The sequence below is a fragment of the Amblyomma maculatum genome, chromosome 6, assembly GCF_055883805.1.
Source record: "Amblyomma maculatum isolate TAMU_Amacu chromosome 6, ASM5588380v1, whole genome shotgun sequence".
Classification (NCBI taxonomy): domain Eukaryota; kingdom Metazoa; phylum Arthropoda; class Arachnida; order Ixodida; family Ixodidae; genus Amblyomma; species Amblyomma maculatum.
In genome coordinates, this window is record NC_139349.1 from 100,443,746 (window position 1) to 100,460,092 (window position 16,347).

The 16,347-nt window shown below is 53.6% G+C and overlaps 1 protein-coding gene across 4 annotated transcripts in view; it reads right to left on the reverse strand.

Moving 5' to 3' along the window:
* Positions 1–4,188: 4,188 nt before the first annotated feature.
* LOC146186425 (GTPase-activating protein skywalker-like) overlaps positions 4,189–16,347 on the reverse strand; it is a 37,139-nt gene continuing 24,980 nt past the window's right edge. For all 4 annotated transcript variants that reach the window (XM_084605687.1, XM_084605684.1, XM_084605683.1 and 1 more), the window contains one exon: positions 4,189–4,324. In XM_084605687.1, coding sequence (XP_084461813.1) covers positions 4,189–4,324 — 136 coding nt within the window. The remainder of the gene's footprint in view (positions 4,325–16,347) is intronic.

Sequence of the window (16,347 nt, forward strand, 5' to 3'; positions counted from 1 at the left end):
CTTCTTCCTCCGTGATCGGCTCGTCCATTTTCGGATTTGGGTCTCATTTGTAATCTTCTGCGTATGGATATGGTTCCTCTAACTCTACTCCGTAGCATTTGTCGTGGACGGCCTTGATCACATCTTCCTTCGTGCCTGGGAATATGTGTAGCAACCGCTCCAGCGACTTCTGCCCCTCTCGCTTGGTCTTGGTGGGGTCCATGATGGCTTTTAGGATTCGCCATGTCTTGGAAGTGCTGAGCATCCCCTGCAGAGAGTCGCAGAATTTGCCCCAGTTGGCTCTCGTCAGTTGTTCAGCGTACTTCGCCGCCTTCTTTGTGATCTCCACGATTTTCATCCTAAGCTTTCGATTGTGCCTCTGTTTCTTCCATCTTCTTAACAGTCCCCTTCTCGCTTCCCACAGGTGGAGTAGATGGGGGTCTATTTCTGGTGTCTCATTTGTGCGTGTCAGTTCTTGCGTAAATCTTTGCTTGTTTTTCCGCAGCGCCCCGCACCAGAAGATCCTCAATCTCGCCTTGGTCCTCCTCCTGCGCTTCTCTGAACTTGTGCCAGTTGGTAATCCTGGCTGCGCCAACCTAACGCCTGATCATGTAGGTGTGGATGGTCGTGCTCACTATATAGTGATCACTGTCCAGATCGTTAAGCGTGTTTATCCACTCAACATAGCCGCAGTTCTTGACCATCGTAAGGTCCGGGGTGGTATCCTTGCTCACAGTGTTGCCCGTTCTCGTGGGCACTCCCGGGTCCGTTACCAGTGTTAATGTCTGTCTATTAGCTCTCTAATAATGCGGCCTCTCTTGTCCTGTCGCGTGTATCCCCAGGCCAGGTCTTTTGCATTAAAGTCGCCTAATATAATTAGCTGATTTCCTCTTACCAAGTTTAATGTTTCTCCGAGAAGCCTGTCGAAGTCAATCTTTCTTTGGGAGGGGGGGCTGTATACATTTAGGATAAAAGTGCCCTCTTTTTGTCACTCTTTTCGACCACCTCCACAAGGATATGGGGTGTTTCAATCCCTTTAAATTGGTCATGCCGAATTGTAATGGTCTTCTCCACCATTGTCGCCACCTTCCAGCTCTCGTCATCGGCAGCAAAGACCTCGTACCCGCTAATTGACGGGGAACTGCCAACCTCCTGTAGGGCTATCACAGCCGGTGGTTCCGCTTGTGAGGCCAGCAGCTGTGACAGCATCCCCTTCTTGCGTCTGATGCTTCTACAATTCCACTGCCAAATCTCTAGGCGGTCTTGCTTCGCCTTCTGGTGTCTAGTCATGATCTGTCTCAAATTGTAAGCTGGTCAGTCCGGACCTGTGATACGGCTTCTCAGACCTGTCTCTTACTGTGGTGGCTGTTGTTTGCTTCCTAATCAGTTTGGTCATCGCGATTTGCATCGCCTGAGACTTTTGCTCTATATAGCCTGTGACTTGTTCCATATGGCTTTCTTTGTGATTTGCTCAATGATGTGTGGGTGCAGCTGTGCTAGCTTTTCCTCTACTATTCTTCCTACGTCTTCGGCAGTCAAAGGGGGTGTCTGATTTACCGATGGTGTGGATTTTTTGAACTTGTTTTGTGTAATGTTAATTTGGTCTGCATCTGATCTAATCGTTGCTTAATCATTGCGTTCTCCTTTCTTATACCTTTTAGCTCAGCTAGAATTTCTGTTCTTTCCTCCTCAAGCTGTTTTTGGGAGGGCAATGCTGGCCAGCTCACCTGATCAAGGTCTTTTTTCTTTTCTTTCTTCTCCTCCCAGGCGCCTGGCTTGCTTTTCTTCGCTGGCTTCTTTGGTTCCCCGTTGGCCTCCGACCTGGACTGGGACCTGGACCGCTCACGCGATGTTTCCTCCTCCCCGTCCGAACTGAACCACCTCTGATGCTTCTTCATGATGCCCCTCGTTTCTGGGCGGCTCTGGCGTGACTTTGGATGTCCCTTTGTCTTCTTTGGGATCTCCTTGAGCTTGCTTCGGCAGCCGGTGGCTCCAGTTTTATGTGCTCCTCCACAGAGAGCGCATTGGGGTTCGCACTCGTGACTTTCCTCCTGATCTTATTGTTGCATCTTCTGCATGCCCTGATAGACGGATTCGGGCATACGTCTGTTTGTGTCCTGGCTTTCGGCAGGTGTAGCAAAATTGATTCGTTGGCTTGTACGGATCGCATGGGATCTCTCCCCCATAGTAGTACACCCACTTCGGTACGATTGGCCCCTCAAAGACAATGAGGGCCGACTTGGACTTGCCCATTCCTCTGGCCGCGATAATTTTCACGCCCTGGGTCCTGACGAACAGGTTCTCCATTAATTTTCTCCGTTGCTCCAAGGTTGATGCCGTGGGCCACCCCTTTGAGGTACTCTTCCGGTGTAGTCATGAAAGCGTTGACCGGATGGTCTTTTCCCTCGAAATTCAAGCTTCGGATGCTCATCATGCGCTCCGCCATCTGCATGTCTGGGGTGCTGGTGACGATGATGTTGGATCCCGGTCGGAGGCGGACCAACAAGTCTTTCAGACGAAAATTCTGTGGATCTCCGCAGGCTTGCGCTATAGCCTTGGCTGCTTGGGGTGTTGTCAAGTTCTTCACCTCCAGACCCTGATGGGGTCTGAAGATCGCCTTAGCTCATTCATCGGCAGTGGTTTCGCGCGCCTGAGTCGCCACTCCGCCCCTCCGCCTTTAAAACGGTTCGAGTTTCGCGCTCCCTCCTCCGCGCCGGGCCGGCGTCCTCTCGGAACAGGCGCGTCAGCTATGTCGTGACGTTGGCTGGAATCTTGCATAGTGGCGCTGCCTCCGCGGCCTCCCCGGCTGTATAGAGGCTAGAACAGTTTAGCCTCTGTACCGGTTGCTCTCCGCGCCGCTTGCCATCTTGGATTCATGTACCGCCGCAGCGGCCATCTTGGCTGGTGGAGCCGTCGTCGCCGTCTCGCCCACTTGAGTGTTTGCTGTCGTACTCTCGGCAATCTTGGCTTGACGCTCCCGTTTTTTCGCTTTTTTTCTGTCATAGTCTCGAAACTACGGTTGTCCACTCGCCTTGAAAGGTGTTTTCCGTAGGATTCTTATCGGTGGTCTCGCTGGTATTGGCAGCCGGCGTTCCGCCTGTTTCCCCGTCGGGTGGAGGCAGGTTCGGGCACGGTGTGGGAGCACTCGAGCAGACGACGCTCTGGCGCGTGATTCTAGAGTCACTGGAAATTACTGAGCCACCTCCACTGCCTCGTGCGGACATAAGAGAAAATAGAGAAGAAAGAAAAAGAAAGGTGAGAGAAAGACGCGCGCCGCAACAGCCGTCGTCCACCACCGAAGCGGTGGCGGGTGCAATGACAGCCTACCGCAGATAAACAGGCTATCCCGCGCCGCAAGCGGCGGTGACTCCAGCCCCATCAGGGCCAGGACCAGCCACCCTCCGCCGAGCTCCCCCGCGAAGCTCGTGTCAAGGCATTACATAAAACTCATGCAAACGTCAAAGACGTGGTCTACGTGGACGCGGCAGAGTACATCCACAATTCGGCCCACGCCACAATTCGGCCTAAGCCATCAACATGCACTGATATCGGAGCACAAGGACGCCTTTCGTTACGGCTCCACAAAAACGCGGCTACAAAAATTAGCCCCAGGAGACAGCGTTTGAACTTTAACGCTGTAGAAACGCGCAAAAATGTCTTACTGCATTCTTGCTTTGATATAATTCGTAAAGTTTTAGTCAATATTTTTCATCGCTAAAAATTCACCTAAGCCACAAAGTCCTAAATTTCTTCTGCACCACAGTTTTGTCGAACAAACATATTACGCCAAAAGGTAATAGATCCCTTTACGATTACAAAAGTAACAATACACTCGCTGCATTGTATTTTGGGAACATTACGCAAAGAAATGGACGACAGAAAGGACACACCCGAGCGTTTGCTCACAATTGAATTTTTATTGGACAGGCTAAAAAAAATATGGTCTAGAAAAAGGCAACAGAAATTATGGCAAGACGAAGGAATGACAAAAATTCTTTTTTTCTCTATCATCACAAGAAAAACCAAGTGACAACGTCGAAGGTGATACGAACCACGCGAGATTTGGCTGTCGTTACCCCACCTCGGGAGTGGGTTGCATTGGGGCTATACGATCGCTGAATGAAATGGAACGATGTGAAATACGTCAATCCCAAATAGGTTAGAGTAGAATGGAGGTTAGCGTTGGCGATGGACGCTGGTGATTCGAGATCACGCAAATCCGACGACCTCAAGGATGCGAATGACGAAGTCCTTGCTGCTGGCCAGCGGCATGTTGTCGAAAGTGTCGCAGTGCTCGGTGCGACCGTTCTCGAGGCAGCCGTCTATGTACAGACCCGTGCCATTCCTGCGCAGTTAGAGGTTCACATATTTTGTCTAGAGTGCTTATCACCTCAACTGCATCTGTTTCAGATCTATAATATTCTAGGCATAAAGAACAGGCATGGTTACAAACTTTTAAGTTTATATTACCTGTCTTTGCCAGCTTTAGGACACATAAAAATCACTGGCCCATTACAACACCAAACATTGATTTATACAGACGTAGCTAATAAAAGTGGTTCATCCCCCATTTCTGCACCGATCACAGGTTCCAGTCCTTGCGCCAGGATCTCCTTTAAGTTCGCAATTAATACTCACACATCAATTTCTCAACACCGGATCAGCGATTACAGTTTTTCTCCAGTTTGGGATTTTAAATTCTTGTCCCAAAACGTGTTTGCTTGCTCGTATATCTCGCTTCTTATTGCGTTTTCATTGTAGCGTGAAATTTGTGTTCTTAATAAAGAAACAAATAATTGTAATTACTATGGGGACTTTTTCTCCTACATTCATTGTCCAAAAATGATCTGCGTCGGATGTCTTACCAATGCTGCCGTGGGCGTCGTCCCGTTAAACTGTCTGATATCTGCTCACCGGAATATCTGGTTAAAGAGCTCAATTTTCTCATGAAATGGGGGTAAATTGGCTGTGGTATGAACGCTATAGTGTGTTTAACACTGCAGGATAGGAGTGTACACTGCAAGTGGTTTGCATAGCGCTGCCATTTCCGTCTACCGCTGCCTTGTCCCATCATCAGCACATGCGCTGATTTGCCCCGGCGAGGTTTTTGCGCCAGGGTGTTATACAGAAATGCAAGATTTCCGGAATATATTTGAATGGCTTGAAAAAGAAAAAAACATCTTAGTGAGTAAGCCATACTGCTACTATTCTTCATATAATTAAAACAGCCTCCTTATTGCTCCCAGGGACGCGACAGTTCAAACAAGATGGGTCCATAGCAAAGTCGTATCAATGTGTTTTAATTTTTCGTTCTGCAAACTATGCAAGAATGGAATGTGCTCCCTGATGAGTGTCTGTAACCAGCTTTCCATCTGCCATAGAAAACTACATAAATATTTTACACGATACTTCCGGTGTACTGTTATATGGGTGTGTAACATCATCTCTAATTTTATTTTATTTCATACTTTCTACTAAATGTACGGTAGACCCCTAAATTAAGATTCCTATTGTGTTTAGTGGTATAAATCATTTGCTAGTGCCATTTGCACTCTTTGACCTTTTGTACTTGGAATTAACCTCCATATAATAATGCTCAATGTGTGCTGTATTTGTAATAAATAAATAAATAAATAAATAAATAAATAAATAAATAAATAAATAAATAAATAAATAAATAAATAAATAAATAAATAAATAAATAAATAAATAAATAAATAAATAAATAAATAAGCCCGTTTCATCTGCGCCTTGCAAAAGCCGGAAGAACCGCGAGTGAAAGCAGCCTCGCTGTCACGTGACCACTAGCTGCGCCGTACGTAGTGAGGTGCCTTGATCGTCGATGTCTACACTCTATAGCCAGCATCAGGCTGAATTGGATAATCCTGCTGAGTTAGTCCAGCACGAGGCCTAAAGAGCTCAAGGTCATTAACTAGGAGCAGCTGGGTTGAACACCGCTAATTTTCTAGAGCGCAGCTCTTTGGCGCCCGCTCCTGCGTTTCGCGTCGTCATGGCCGTCGGCGTCGCGTTGTCCCTCGTAACCAGCTACGCTGGCGGGGCAGCGCGCGCTCCTCCCGCCACCGTTCGCCACTGTGTGTACCCTGCCCCCCTCGTGTTCTCCGGTTGCTAAACGGTTGCTAACCCTCCCCCCTCTCTCTTTCGTGGCGGCAACCGCGCGCGTTCTCCAATTGCTGCGCGCGCTCCTGCAGCCACCGTTCGCCGCTGCGTGTACCCCCCTCGTGTTCTGCGGTTGCTGCGCGGTGGTGGTGGTGGTACAAACTTTATTCATTGAAGGCCAAAAAATTAAAAAAGTAAAATTATGTTGCCGCCGTTCCGTGGGTGGCCTTCCGGCTGCTGGTCGTGGCCTCCAGGTCACGCCTGGCGGCGACTTCCGCTGCCCAGGTCGTAAGCCGCTGTTGAATATGCGGCTCCGAGCTGGCCAAAGCAGCCTCCCACAGCTGCGGGCTGTTTATTTGCCAGGAGACGGGGGGAAAGTGCGCCGGACAAGAGTAAAGAATGTGAGCATAGTCTGCTCGGGGAGAGCTGCAAAGCGTGCATTGGGGCGAGAAGGCACCGGGGTGAATAAGGGCAAGGCGTGCAGGGGAGAGGAAAGTGTGGGCCTGTAAATGGCGCCACGTATTCTGTTCGATTTTAGATAGGGACTTGTGAGGGGGAGGGAGGGATAATCGGGAGTTGCGGTAGTGGAGGGTGATGTCATGGAAGGTGAGGAGGGAGTCACGCGTGTCCATCCCGGGGTGCAGGGGGCCAGCTCGGTCGGTCATTTCGCGAGCGATAGAATTTGCCGCCTCATTTCCAGGGTGCCCCGCATGAGCCGGAACCCAAAATAGTTGGATAGATCGGGAAGGGGGGGAGGAGTGCTTAAGGATATTGAGCGCAGAGGAAGAGATTCTACCCTTTGCAAAGTTGCGGACTGCGGTCTTAGAGTCGCTAAATATGAAAAGGGCTGGTGTGCTGGCAATGGCGAGGGCGATGGCTGCTTCCTATGCGGCAGTGGAAGTGAGAGCATGGATAGTGGCGACGGAGAGGGGGGCTCGTGTATTAGAGACAGTGGCCAGGGCATAGGCGGGATGCGAGAGGTAGGGTGCCGCATCAACATACACGGCGTCAGACCGTGTACCGTACTGGCACCAGAGGGTGGAGGCGCGGGCAGATCGGCGAGCGGCATGATGCTCAGGGTGCATGTTCTTGGGAAGGGGCTTGACAGTGAGCATGGAGAAGAGGGAGCTGGGCAAGGGATGGGTGACAGAGATAGGGGAGACAGGGGTCAAGTGAAGGGAAGTAAGAAGGGCTCTACCAGGGGTGGTGCGAGATAAACGATCGAGTTGTGCCACGCGATGGGCATCCACACGTTCTGAAAGAGTATTGTGGACGCCCATCGCCAGTAGACGAGAAGTGGGGGTGGAAGTGGGAAGCCCGAGAGCCGACTTATAGGTTTGGCGGATGAGACAGTTGACCTTGTCTTCCTCGGTACGAGACAGAAAGAGGTAGGGGAGGGAGTAGACAAGGCGGCTTAGCACAAAGGCCTGAACAAGACGACGGAGGTCGTGCTCGCGCATGCCGTAGTGTCGGTTAGCGACCCGTCGGACCAGCCGTACCGTCTGCTGGACGGTGGTAGTAAGGCGGGAAAGGACAGTAGTGTGTTTGCCATTGGATTGGAGAAAGAGACCGAGAATACGGATGCAAGAGACAGAAGGGATGGGATGTCCGTCGATAGTGACGTTAAGGTTAGGAGATGAGGTTGGAGCTATGCCTCGAGCCAGGAGGAGCAGGAGCTCCGACTTGGACGGGGAACAAGCTAGCCCGACCGTGCGAGCATAATCGGCGACCGTTTTAGCGCCTGCCTGGAGAGCGGCTTCCATCTCACCAAGATTGCCGGTAGTCACCCAGAGGGTGATATCATCAGCGTAGAAAGCATGGGAGAGGTTAGGAATGCTAGCTAGAGCATGTGCCATCGGAAAAAGGGTGATGTTGAAGAGAAGGGGAGAGAGAACAGAACCCTGGGGGGTACCTCGATTTCCAAGAGGGAAAGTAGGAGAGGAGAGGGTGCCGAATGAGATCTCAGCCGTGCCATGGGCAATAAAAGCCTTGATGTAACTATGGATTCGGGAGCCCACGTTAAGGGTAGAAAGGGCGTCTAGGATGGCGGTATGGAAGACATTATCAAATGCTTTTGTCAAGTCCAGTGCCATGATCGCGCGAGTGCGCTTGGCGTGAAGAGGGTGAAGGACTTCTTCGGAGAGCTGGAGCATGACATCCTGTGTAGAGAGGGATGGGCGAAAGCCGAACATCGAATCGGGGAAGAGATGTTTGTCCTCGAGGAAGCTCTGTAAGCGGTCTAGAACGACGTGCTCAAAGAGCTTACCGAGACAAGAGGTGAGGGAAATAGGACGGAGATTTTGAATGTCTATGGGTTTGCCGGGCTTGGGGATGAAGGTCACCTTAGCGTGGGTCCACTCAGAAGGCAGGGTGCCTTCGTGCCAATGTTTGTTAAAGAGGTCCGTAATGGCCTCTAGGGATGATGTGTCCAGGTTACGGAGGGCCTTATTAGAAATTTGGTCTGCTCCTGGTGCGGAAGTGGTGCGGAGCTTATGTAGCGCCGCACAAACCTCCCCCAAAGTGATATCTGCGTCAAGCGCAGAATTAATGATGCCGATGTAAGAAGGGAGGGGGGACGAAGGGGAAGTGCAGAGATAGCGATCTCGGAGTGCAAGAAGGAAATCGGAATCGGATAGCGGTGAGGATTCCAGGAGGCGCGTCACATCCCTGCGTTGCGTGGCCTTGACATGCGACGGGTCAAGGAGGGCACGTAGGAGCGCCCACGTATCCCTCAGCCCGAGGGTACCGGCCATGCGGTCGCATGTCTGGTCCCACTGCTGCCTGGTGAGGTATGAGCAGTGCACCTCAATTTCCATACCCAGGCGGGCAAGGCGGAGGCGTAGTGAGCGATTGTGTTTTTGTGAAAGCCAGCGGCGGTGCAGGGAAAGATGCGCCTCCCATAGGTGAAGGAGGCGGCTGTCAGCCGTGGAGGAGTGAGGAGGGGTCGGGACGGTAGAGGTGGCGGATGAAACATCTTTGAGCAAGGTGGCAGTCCATTGAGAAAGGTCTGAGATGGAGGTGGGGGCATGTTGCCGTGAGTGGCGGAACCGATCCCAATCGACTACCTGGCTCAGACGCTGGCGGGAGGATAGGCTAGGAAGAGAGAAAGAGATGGACAGGATATAGTGGTTGCTGCCGAGAAAGACCCAGGTGTTTGTCCACGCTGCATCCACGACGTTTTTGCAGATGGAAAGGTCCGCATTAGTGTTGCGTTGGACGCTGGAGCCGATGCGGGTTGGGTCAGAAAAATCATTAAGGACGGATAACTGTTCGTTCTGGATGAATGTCCCCAGCGCGAGACCTTTCCTACTGTTCCCGGGATAACCCCAGCTGACGTGATGTGCATTGAAATCCCCAAGAATGAGGAGCGCGTTGCGATGTGCGCGAGAAAGGGCTTTGCGTAGAAGGAGGAGGAGAGGAGCTGAAGGTGTGCGAGGAGGGCTGTAGACATTAAGAACAAAGAGACTGGCATCCTGTCGCCGCCGGGGGAGGAGTTCTAGGAAAAGGTGCGTGCACTCTGGAACGTCGAGAGGATGCTCTATCGCCGTGTAGTTGCGGTGAACCAGAGTGGCAATGTTCGGGGGGGATGAGGAAGAAGGATGGAAAGCAGTGAAGTCGCGCAGCTTAACTGGGGAGAAAGTTTCTTGGAGGGCGATTAAAGCGGGGAGCTCGGAGGGAGGGATGTTCTGGAGGTGGAGCTGCAGCGCGTTCCGCTTTCCGCGGAAACCACGGCAGTTCCACTGCCAGAAATTAAGGCGTGAGGGGTGTCTGGCCATCACGAGGCCTGGATGCCCCTGCTGGTGCAGGGGGATTGGGAGATGAGGAGGAGGGGAGGAGGGATGACACCATTAGGGTCGTTTGGGCAGGTTCGGCTTCGTGGGCACTCTGGCGGGCCTCAATTCTGGCTACGCGTTCGTTAATTTGTTCCATCCATTTCTGCGTGTCGGTACGCAGCGTAGAAATTGCGGCAATGAGGCGTTGCTCATGGGCATCAAGAAACGAGGCTGTGTGGTGGATGACGGCCTCCACCTCCGGGATGGATGTGGGCTGGTTGGTGGATCGCCTCTTTTGTGGAGGGGTGCGGGAAGGGGAGGTGGCGCGGGAGGAAGCATTGGAGGAGATGGACATGGGGGCGGGTAGGGACGGCTGGGGCTTTTGAGTGACAGGTGGTGGGGGGCATTGTGGAGAAGGGCTGGGGAGTTGGGGGTGCCCCAACAACGCCTGCAGCTGTTGTTTTAGCAGGGTAATCTCCCTGTTTTGGGCAGCGAGTTGAGCTTTGAGCTCTTCTTTTTCGGGGTCGGGGGTGGGAGGCTGCAAAGGCCGGCTCACCTGGGAAGAAGTCGATGAGGTGTCTTGACTCGGCAGTGGCGGAAAAGAGACGGAGCGGCGGCGGGGGCTGCGTTCTTGGCGGGTCCGGGAGTTGGACCGCTGGCTGGGTCTAGATGAGCGGGAGTCTTCGGTGGACGGTTTTGATTGCGGTGGGGTGGATGACGTTGACTTAAGGCTGGAGTTGGTTGGAGAGGGACCGGTCCGCGCGTAGCGAAGTCCACACGGGCGGGATCCCGTGACATGTGTGCCTTGGCACAAGATGCATTTAGGTGTGCAGTCGGGGGGCTCCCGAATCTCGTGCACGGCTCCGCAGCGAGTGCAGCGTCCGGATCTGGGCTGGGTGCATACGTCGGAGCGATGGCCGTAGCTCCAACAATTGGTGCAGGCTTCGGCCTTGCGGCGGAAAGGGTGGCAGATAAAAAGGCCGCAGTTGAATATCACGGTGCGGGGTAGTTCTTTTGTGCCGACGAAGGTGATCAGGATGGACCGCGTACGCCCCATCTGTCTTGCATCGGCAATGGCGTAGGTATTGCTGGGGTTCATAGCTTGAAGGTCTGCTATGATCTCCTCTTGGCTCTGTTGGTCCACGGCGTTGTAGATTACACCGCGGAGAGCGTTGTCAGGAGCGGCAACGTAAGCGCGCAGGGGGTACGAATTGGTTGCGAGACGCAGCTCAGAGGTTTGGACATATAACCGGGTGCGTTGGTCTGAGGGTGAACTAACAGTGAATGAGTTGTTGTATGGGTTGATACGTACGCGATCCTTGGCACGGGCGGTGGCATAGTCAACTTTGGCGATGGCACAAAGTGAGGTCAGGAGGGCCCCATTGGTAGTGGTGCGGAGGTCGAGGCCGCCGCCGGGGCGGAACACGATCTTGTAGTCTTCTTGTGGAAGTCGAGGTAGAGGGACATGGTGACGTAATCTGGGAGTCTTCAGTGATGGCGGGGACGCCATTGCGGACTTGAGGGGGTCGCTTTGAGGAGTAGCGTCTCCTCTAGGGTAGGCCGAACGCTGGGCCTTAACAATTCGGGTCCAGCGGGGGTCGTCGTCAAATTCTTCTGGAGTGATGGGCGTACCGTCGACTTGGTTCTCCATGTCGACGTCTTTGAGGCTACAGCAGCTGCGGCGATGGCTCAGCGGCCGCAGGGGTGGCGTGAGACGCAGCTCTGCGCTGCGGACAAAGCGGTGCCACACCGAGCGTTAGGCTTAGCTCGGCTGCTTCGTGGCGGGTCAAAGATGAGGTCCTAGTCAACCGGCGGTCGGTCGGATGAAGGCAAATAAGGTGTCAGGTGAATCCTTACACCTTCACGGGCTTGCTCACAAAAATGGGTGAGTATCCGAGGCGAAATATGAAATCCACGCACTGAAAAATACGGATCCCATGCGAGGTACGTTCGCACGCTCCTGCCGCCACCGTTCGCGCTCGGCGATCCTGCTGCTGTGACTGCGCGCGGACGCATGCCACATCGGCTCCGTCAAGTTTCGCTAATTATTGCGGCGCATCAACTCGGGCCCTCTTGAAATTTGTGCTACTGTATTCCTAACATCATCAGGATACCGTGAACGCCAAATATAGCCAGGTGGCCCAATTTTCATTTAGCGAGGGGAGATTTTCACTCTGCCACGAGGCATTGGCGCTCGGCCTAACGGCTGCTTCGCTCCCGGAGGCAGTGACTCACCCTCGTCACCTATCAAGATGGCTTCTCAAGCTTCTCTGAGGGGATACGACCCTTCCGAAATGGTCTGGGAGACTGTTTCGACTGTCCAACCTGAAGCTGTGACGGAACCTGCCCGTTTCAAGCACGAGGAGCTCTTTCAACTTGTCAGACGGCGTTCTAGAGCCGGCTCCAACACAGCGGCTGCCACATCAGTGGCGCCCCAAACCAAGCAGCAAGCGCCAGCGCACGAATCTGCCTCATCGCTTCGAAACCAAGCTAAGCCGTGTCTGTGGAAGCCCCGTCCTATGCCACGGATGCACCCTCAAGACTATGTTGTCATCATCAAGCCCAGGGTCACCGCGGACCTGAGGAACACCTTCCGACGGGATGAGCTAGGCAAGGCACTGAACTCGCACCTAGGCATTTCTGCTGCCGACAACGTTCTCGACGTTGTACCCGCATGGGAGCAGAATCTGCTTGTTGTAGGGACACGAAATCCAGACCTCGCTGATCGCCTCATTGGCGAATTTAATTTGCAAACTGGTAAAGGCCCCCTACCAGTGCACGGGAATTTAAAGCTTACCGGAGACGTGTGCCGCGGTATCATCGGGGCATCGCCGACGATGAAACAAACGCGACGCTCACTGCCCAAATTGTCTGGCGAGGAGGCCAGATCGCCAGTATCCGCCGGCTCGGAAAATCAACCATCGCGCTCATCACATTTGTGGGAAAGGTGGTCCCGCGATACGTCCACTACAACGGGGAACTTACCCCCGTCCGAGAATATAAGCGAACTGTGCCGGCATGTGTAAAGTGTGGTACTGTGGGGCACCGCTCGGACATTTGCCCCACGCCGAACTCGCCAAGGTGCGGCCTTTGCGGCCGAACTGTGACTGTGACGCAGGACGGTCCTGCGCCACACGAATGCAACCCGACCTGTGCAATCTGTGGATTAGTCCACACCACGGGATCGAGAGATTGCACGGCCAAATTTCGTCGACTCCATCTTGCCGGAGCTAGACCTTCACAACCTGAAGGGCCTGAAAGCAAGCAAGGTCACTCCACCGGCAGAGCCAATGGCGGAGCGCCATGGTGCGATCCTACCACCGGCTCACACCTGACTGACGTGAACACAGACTCCTCCTCTCCCTTACAGTCGTCAACTGGGAAGAAGGGGAAGAGGAAGAAGAAAAACAAGAAAAAGAAGCAGACACCGTCACCGCCCCCCAACGGAGACTATGCCAAGCACTTCCCCGCCCTAAAACCAGATGGCGCTGCCGGATCCCGGGCCCCAGCGCAGCAACAAAACACTCAGGTGAGCAGCCGGGCGCGGGCCGCCTCCTGCGTTCCCTCATCCTCACTCGCTTTCCCTTCCTCGATACACGGCGTTGATGTAGAAAGCCGCAGGCAAAGTGAGCAGCTTAAGGCGCAGATCGGGCAACTGCTCGCCAAAATTCAAAATTTAGAGGAAAAACTATCCGCTGTGACGGGTGTCTAGAGTTCCGACGCCATGGAGAGTGAGCCCGAAATGCCGCCCGCGTTCGCGTCAGCAATGGCCGCGATGGAGGCGCGCCTCACCTCCCATTTCCAGAAAATGGTAGAAGCGGCCATGGGCTGCTTGGAGACCAAATGTAGGGCATCGGCCCCTGCAGCCATCACCCGCTGCATGAAATCAACCACCCGAACGAGCCATCGGCTCGAAGGGATCTAAGCCTCCAACAGGCACAAGAAAATTGTCGTCAATCCCACAGACGCGAAATCAGAGGACTCCAAACCCGCACCCCCACCTGGTGGGCTCTGGTTCGGAGTCTCATAAACCCCATCTCTCATTTCCGTTCCTAATCATGGCAGGACGGCTTAACACGCGTTCCTCTCCTCCCAAAGCTCACAATTCCGTAACCGTAACGCAGTGGAACTGTAGAGGCTTTAAGGCACGGCAGAAACGCGCGAACCTGCGTTTCTACCTCGAAACATTCGAGGCTTTACCCGCCGTGGTCGCCCTCCAAGAGCCAGGAGCGGCAGCCAAGTTGACTAATTACGCGACGTTCCAGCATGACCCTTTGTCGTGTCTCCTCGTGCACAAATCATACACAGCCACCAAAATTGACCTCGATCTCAACATACCCTATTCATACATGATGGTGAGGATCCTCTCCTTTAGGCGATCGGATCCTCCCCTGCACGTGCTTAACGTATACTGCTCCCCGAAACTGAAGCGAGTGACCTTCGCGGGCCTGTTTAGCCGTGCGCTTAAAGAGGCGGGTCGTGATCCCCTGCTGATTGTGGGTGACTTCAACGCACCTAGCCAGCTATGGGGCTATCGTAAGGAGGAAGTGCGTGGACGTATGCTGGCAGAACTGACGTCCACATTGGGCCTCACCCTCCACACCAACCCAGCATTTCCCATCCGCGCAGGCAACTCGGTGACCCGAGACACATGCCCACCTGACCTTCACTCGCAACATAAGACACGCAGACTGGATCAACACCGAGGAGACCCTCGGTAGCGACCACTGTATCCTCAACACAACAGTTTACACACGCCCCCTGAAGCGCCACACAACGAAAGCCCGCATCCCCGATTGGACTACCTTTCGCCAAAATTTCCCAACAGAAACTAACACGAACATCACAGAGCAGGGCTACACGACCTGGTCCCAGTCAGTCATGGCGTACCTTCACTCCCATGAGAAACAAACACAGCTCACAGAGGTAGTTACGGACGTGGACAACCACCTCCCGCATCTCTGGGAAGCACGCCGTGGCCTCACGCGCCGCTGGAAGCGTCAGAAACGCAACAAGAAGCTGAAATCTCGCATTGCGGATCTCACCCGGCAGGCAGCAGAGTACGCGGCCCGTCTCGCTGACTCTAACTGGGTGGACCATTGCAACACGGCGGCGAGGCAAATGTCTAGCGGCAACACGTGGCGGCTCTTCCGAGCCCTCATCAATCCAACACAGACACGCACGGAAACGCAAAAACACCTACACAAAGCCATGCATTCATTCCAAGGAAACACAATGCAGCTGGCAGTGGCGCTACGCGATCGCTACCTGTGCACAATTTAGGACCCCCGCGGATCGGCCTATTCCTATGCAGGCAGGGAAAACTCGGAGTTGGATAACCCATTCCGGCTCCACGATCTGTGGGCCAGTCTGGCCAAAATGAAGAAGGGCATTGCGCCAGGCCGGGACAAGGTCACCGTTAAACTTCTGGCGAACCTCCCTGACACGGCGCACCAGTGCCTTCTTGACTATATCAATGCAATCTGGGCAGGGAAAACCCCCCTTCCCATTGAATGGAAGACAGCTCTCGTCACCTTTATTCCCAAAGCTGGGAAACCAGTCGACACGGACAGCCTCCGACCCATCTCTCTCGCCTCGTGTGTGGGTAAATTGTTGGAGACGATGGTGCGGGATCGGCTGTCTGAGTAGCTTGAACAACACAACACTTTCGCGGACACCATGTTCGGATTTCGCCCACACAGATCCGCACAGGATGTCCTGCTCAAACTCGTCCGCGAAATACTGAACCCCATCACATGCACAAGAAACGACAAAACCGTCCTTGCCCTGGATCTCAAAGGGGCATTCGACAATGTAACACACGAGGTCATACTCACGCACTTGAGTCAAACGTACTGTGGCATGAACACTTTCAACTACATCAAACAATTTCTCACAGACAGACTGTCTTATATCTGAATACAGGATCAATAACACGAACCTTTTTTGCTTGGCACGAGGGGCACTCCGCAAGGCGCAGTGCTGTCCCCTCTGCTATTCAACGTTGCAATGATGCGCTTACCTGCTCTGTTGGGTGCGGTCGAAGGGGTGCAGCACGCGCTGTACGCCGACGACATCACCCTTTGGGCCACGCAAGGGCGTCTGAGGGACATGGAGACCAGCCTGCAAACGGCTGCTAGCATAGTGGACCGCTATACCCGCGGCTGCGGTCTCCAATGCTCACCGCAGAAATCTAAATTCGTGCATCTGCGCCCCTCGCACTCATGATCGACTTAAATCAATCTCACCTTGCAAAGCGGTCCCATTCAAGAATCTAAGGAAATCAGAGTTCTTAGGCTCTTTATACACAACCAGAGACGATGCGACACAATACTCGCCAAGCTCCGGCAGGTGGCGGACCAGGTGGGCCGCATGTAAAGTCCCTTGATAATTTGAAAGTAGCGACACTGTCCTCCACGCCGCGCTTTCCTCCTCGATTCTCCTCGCGCGGCGGCGGCGAACACTGCGCGCGACACGC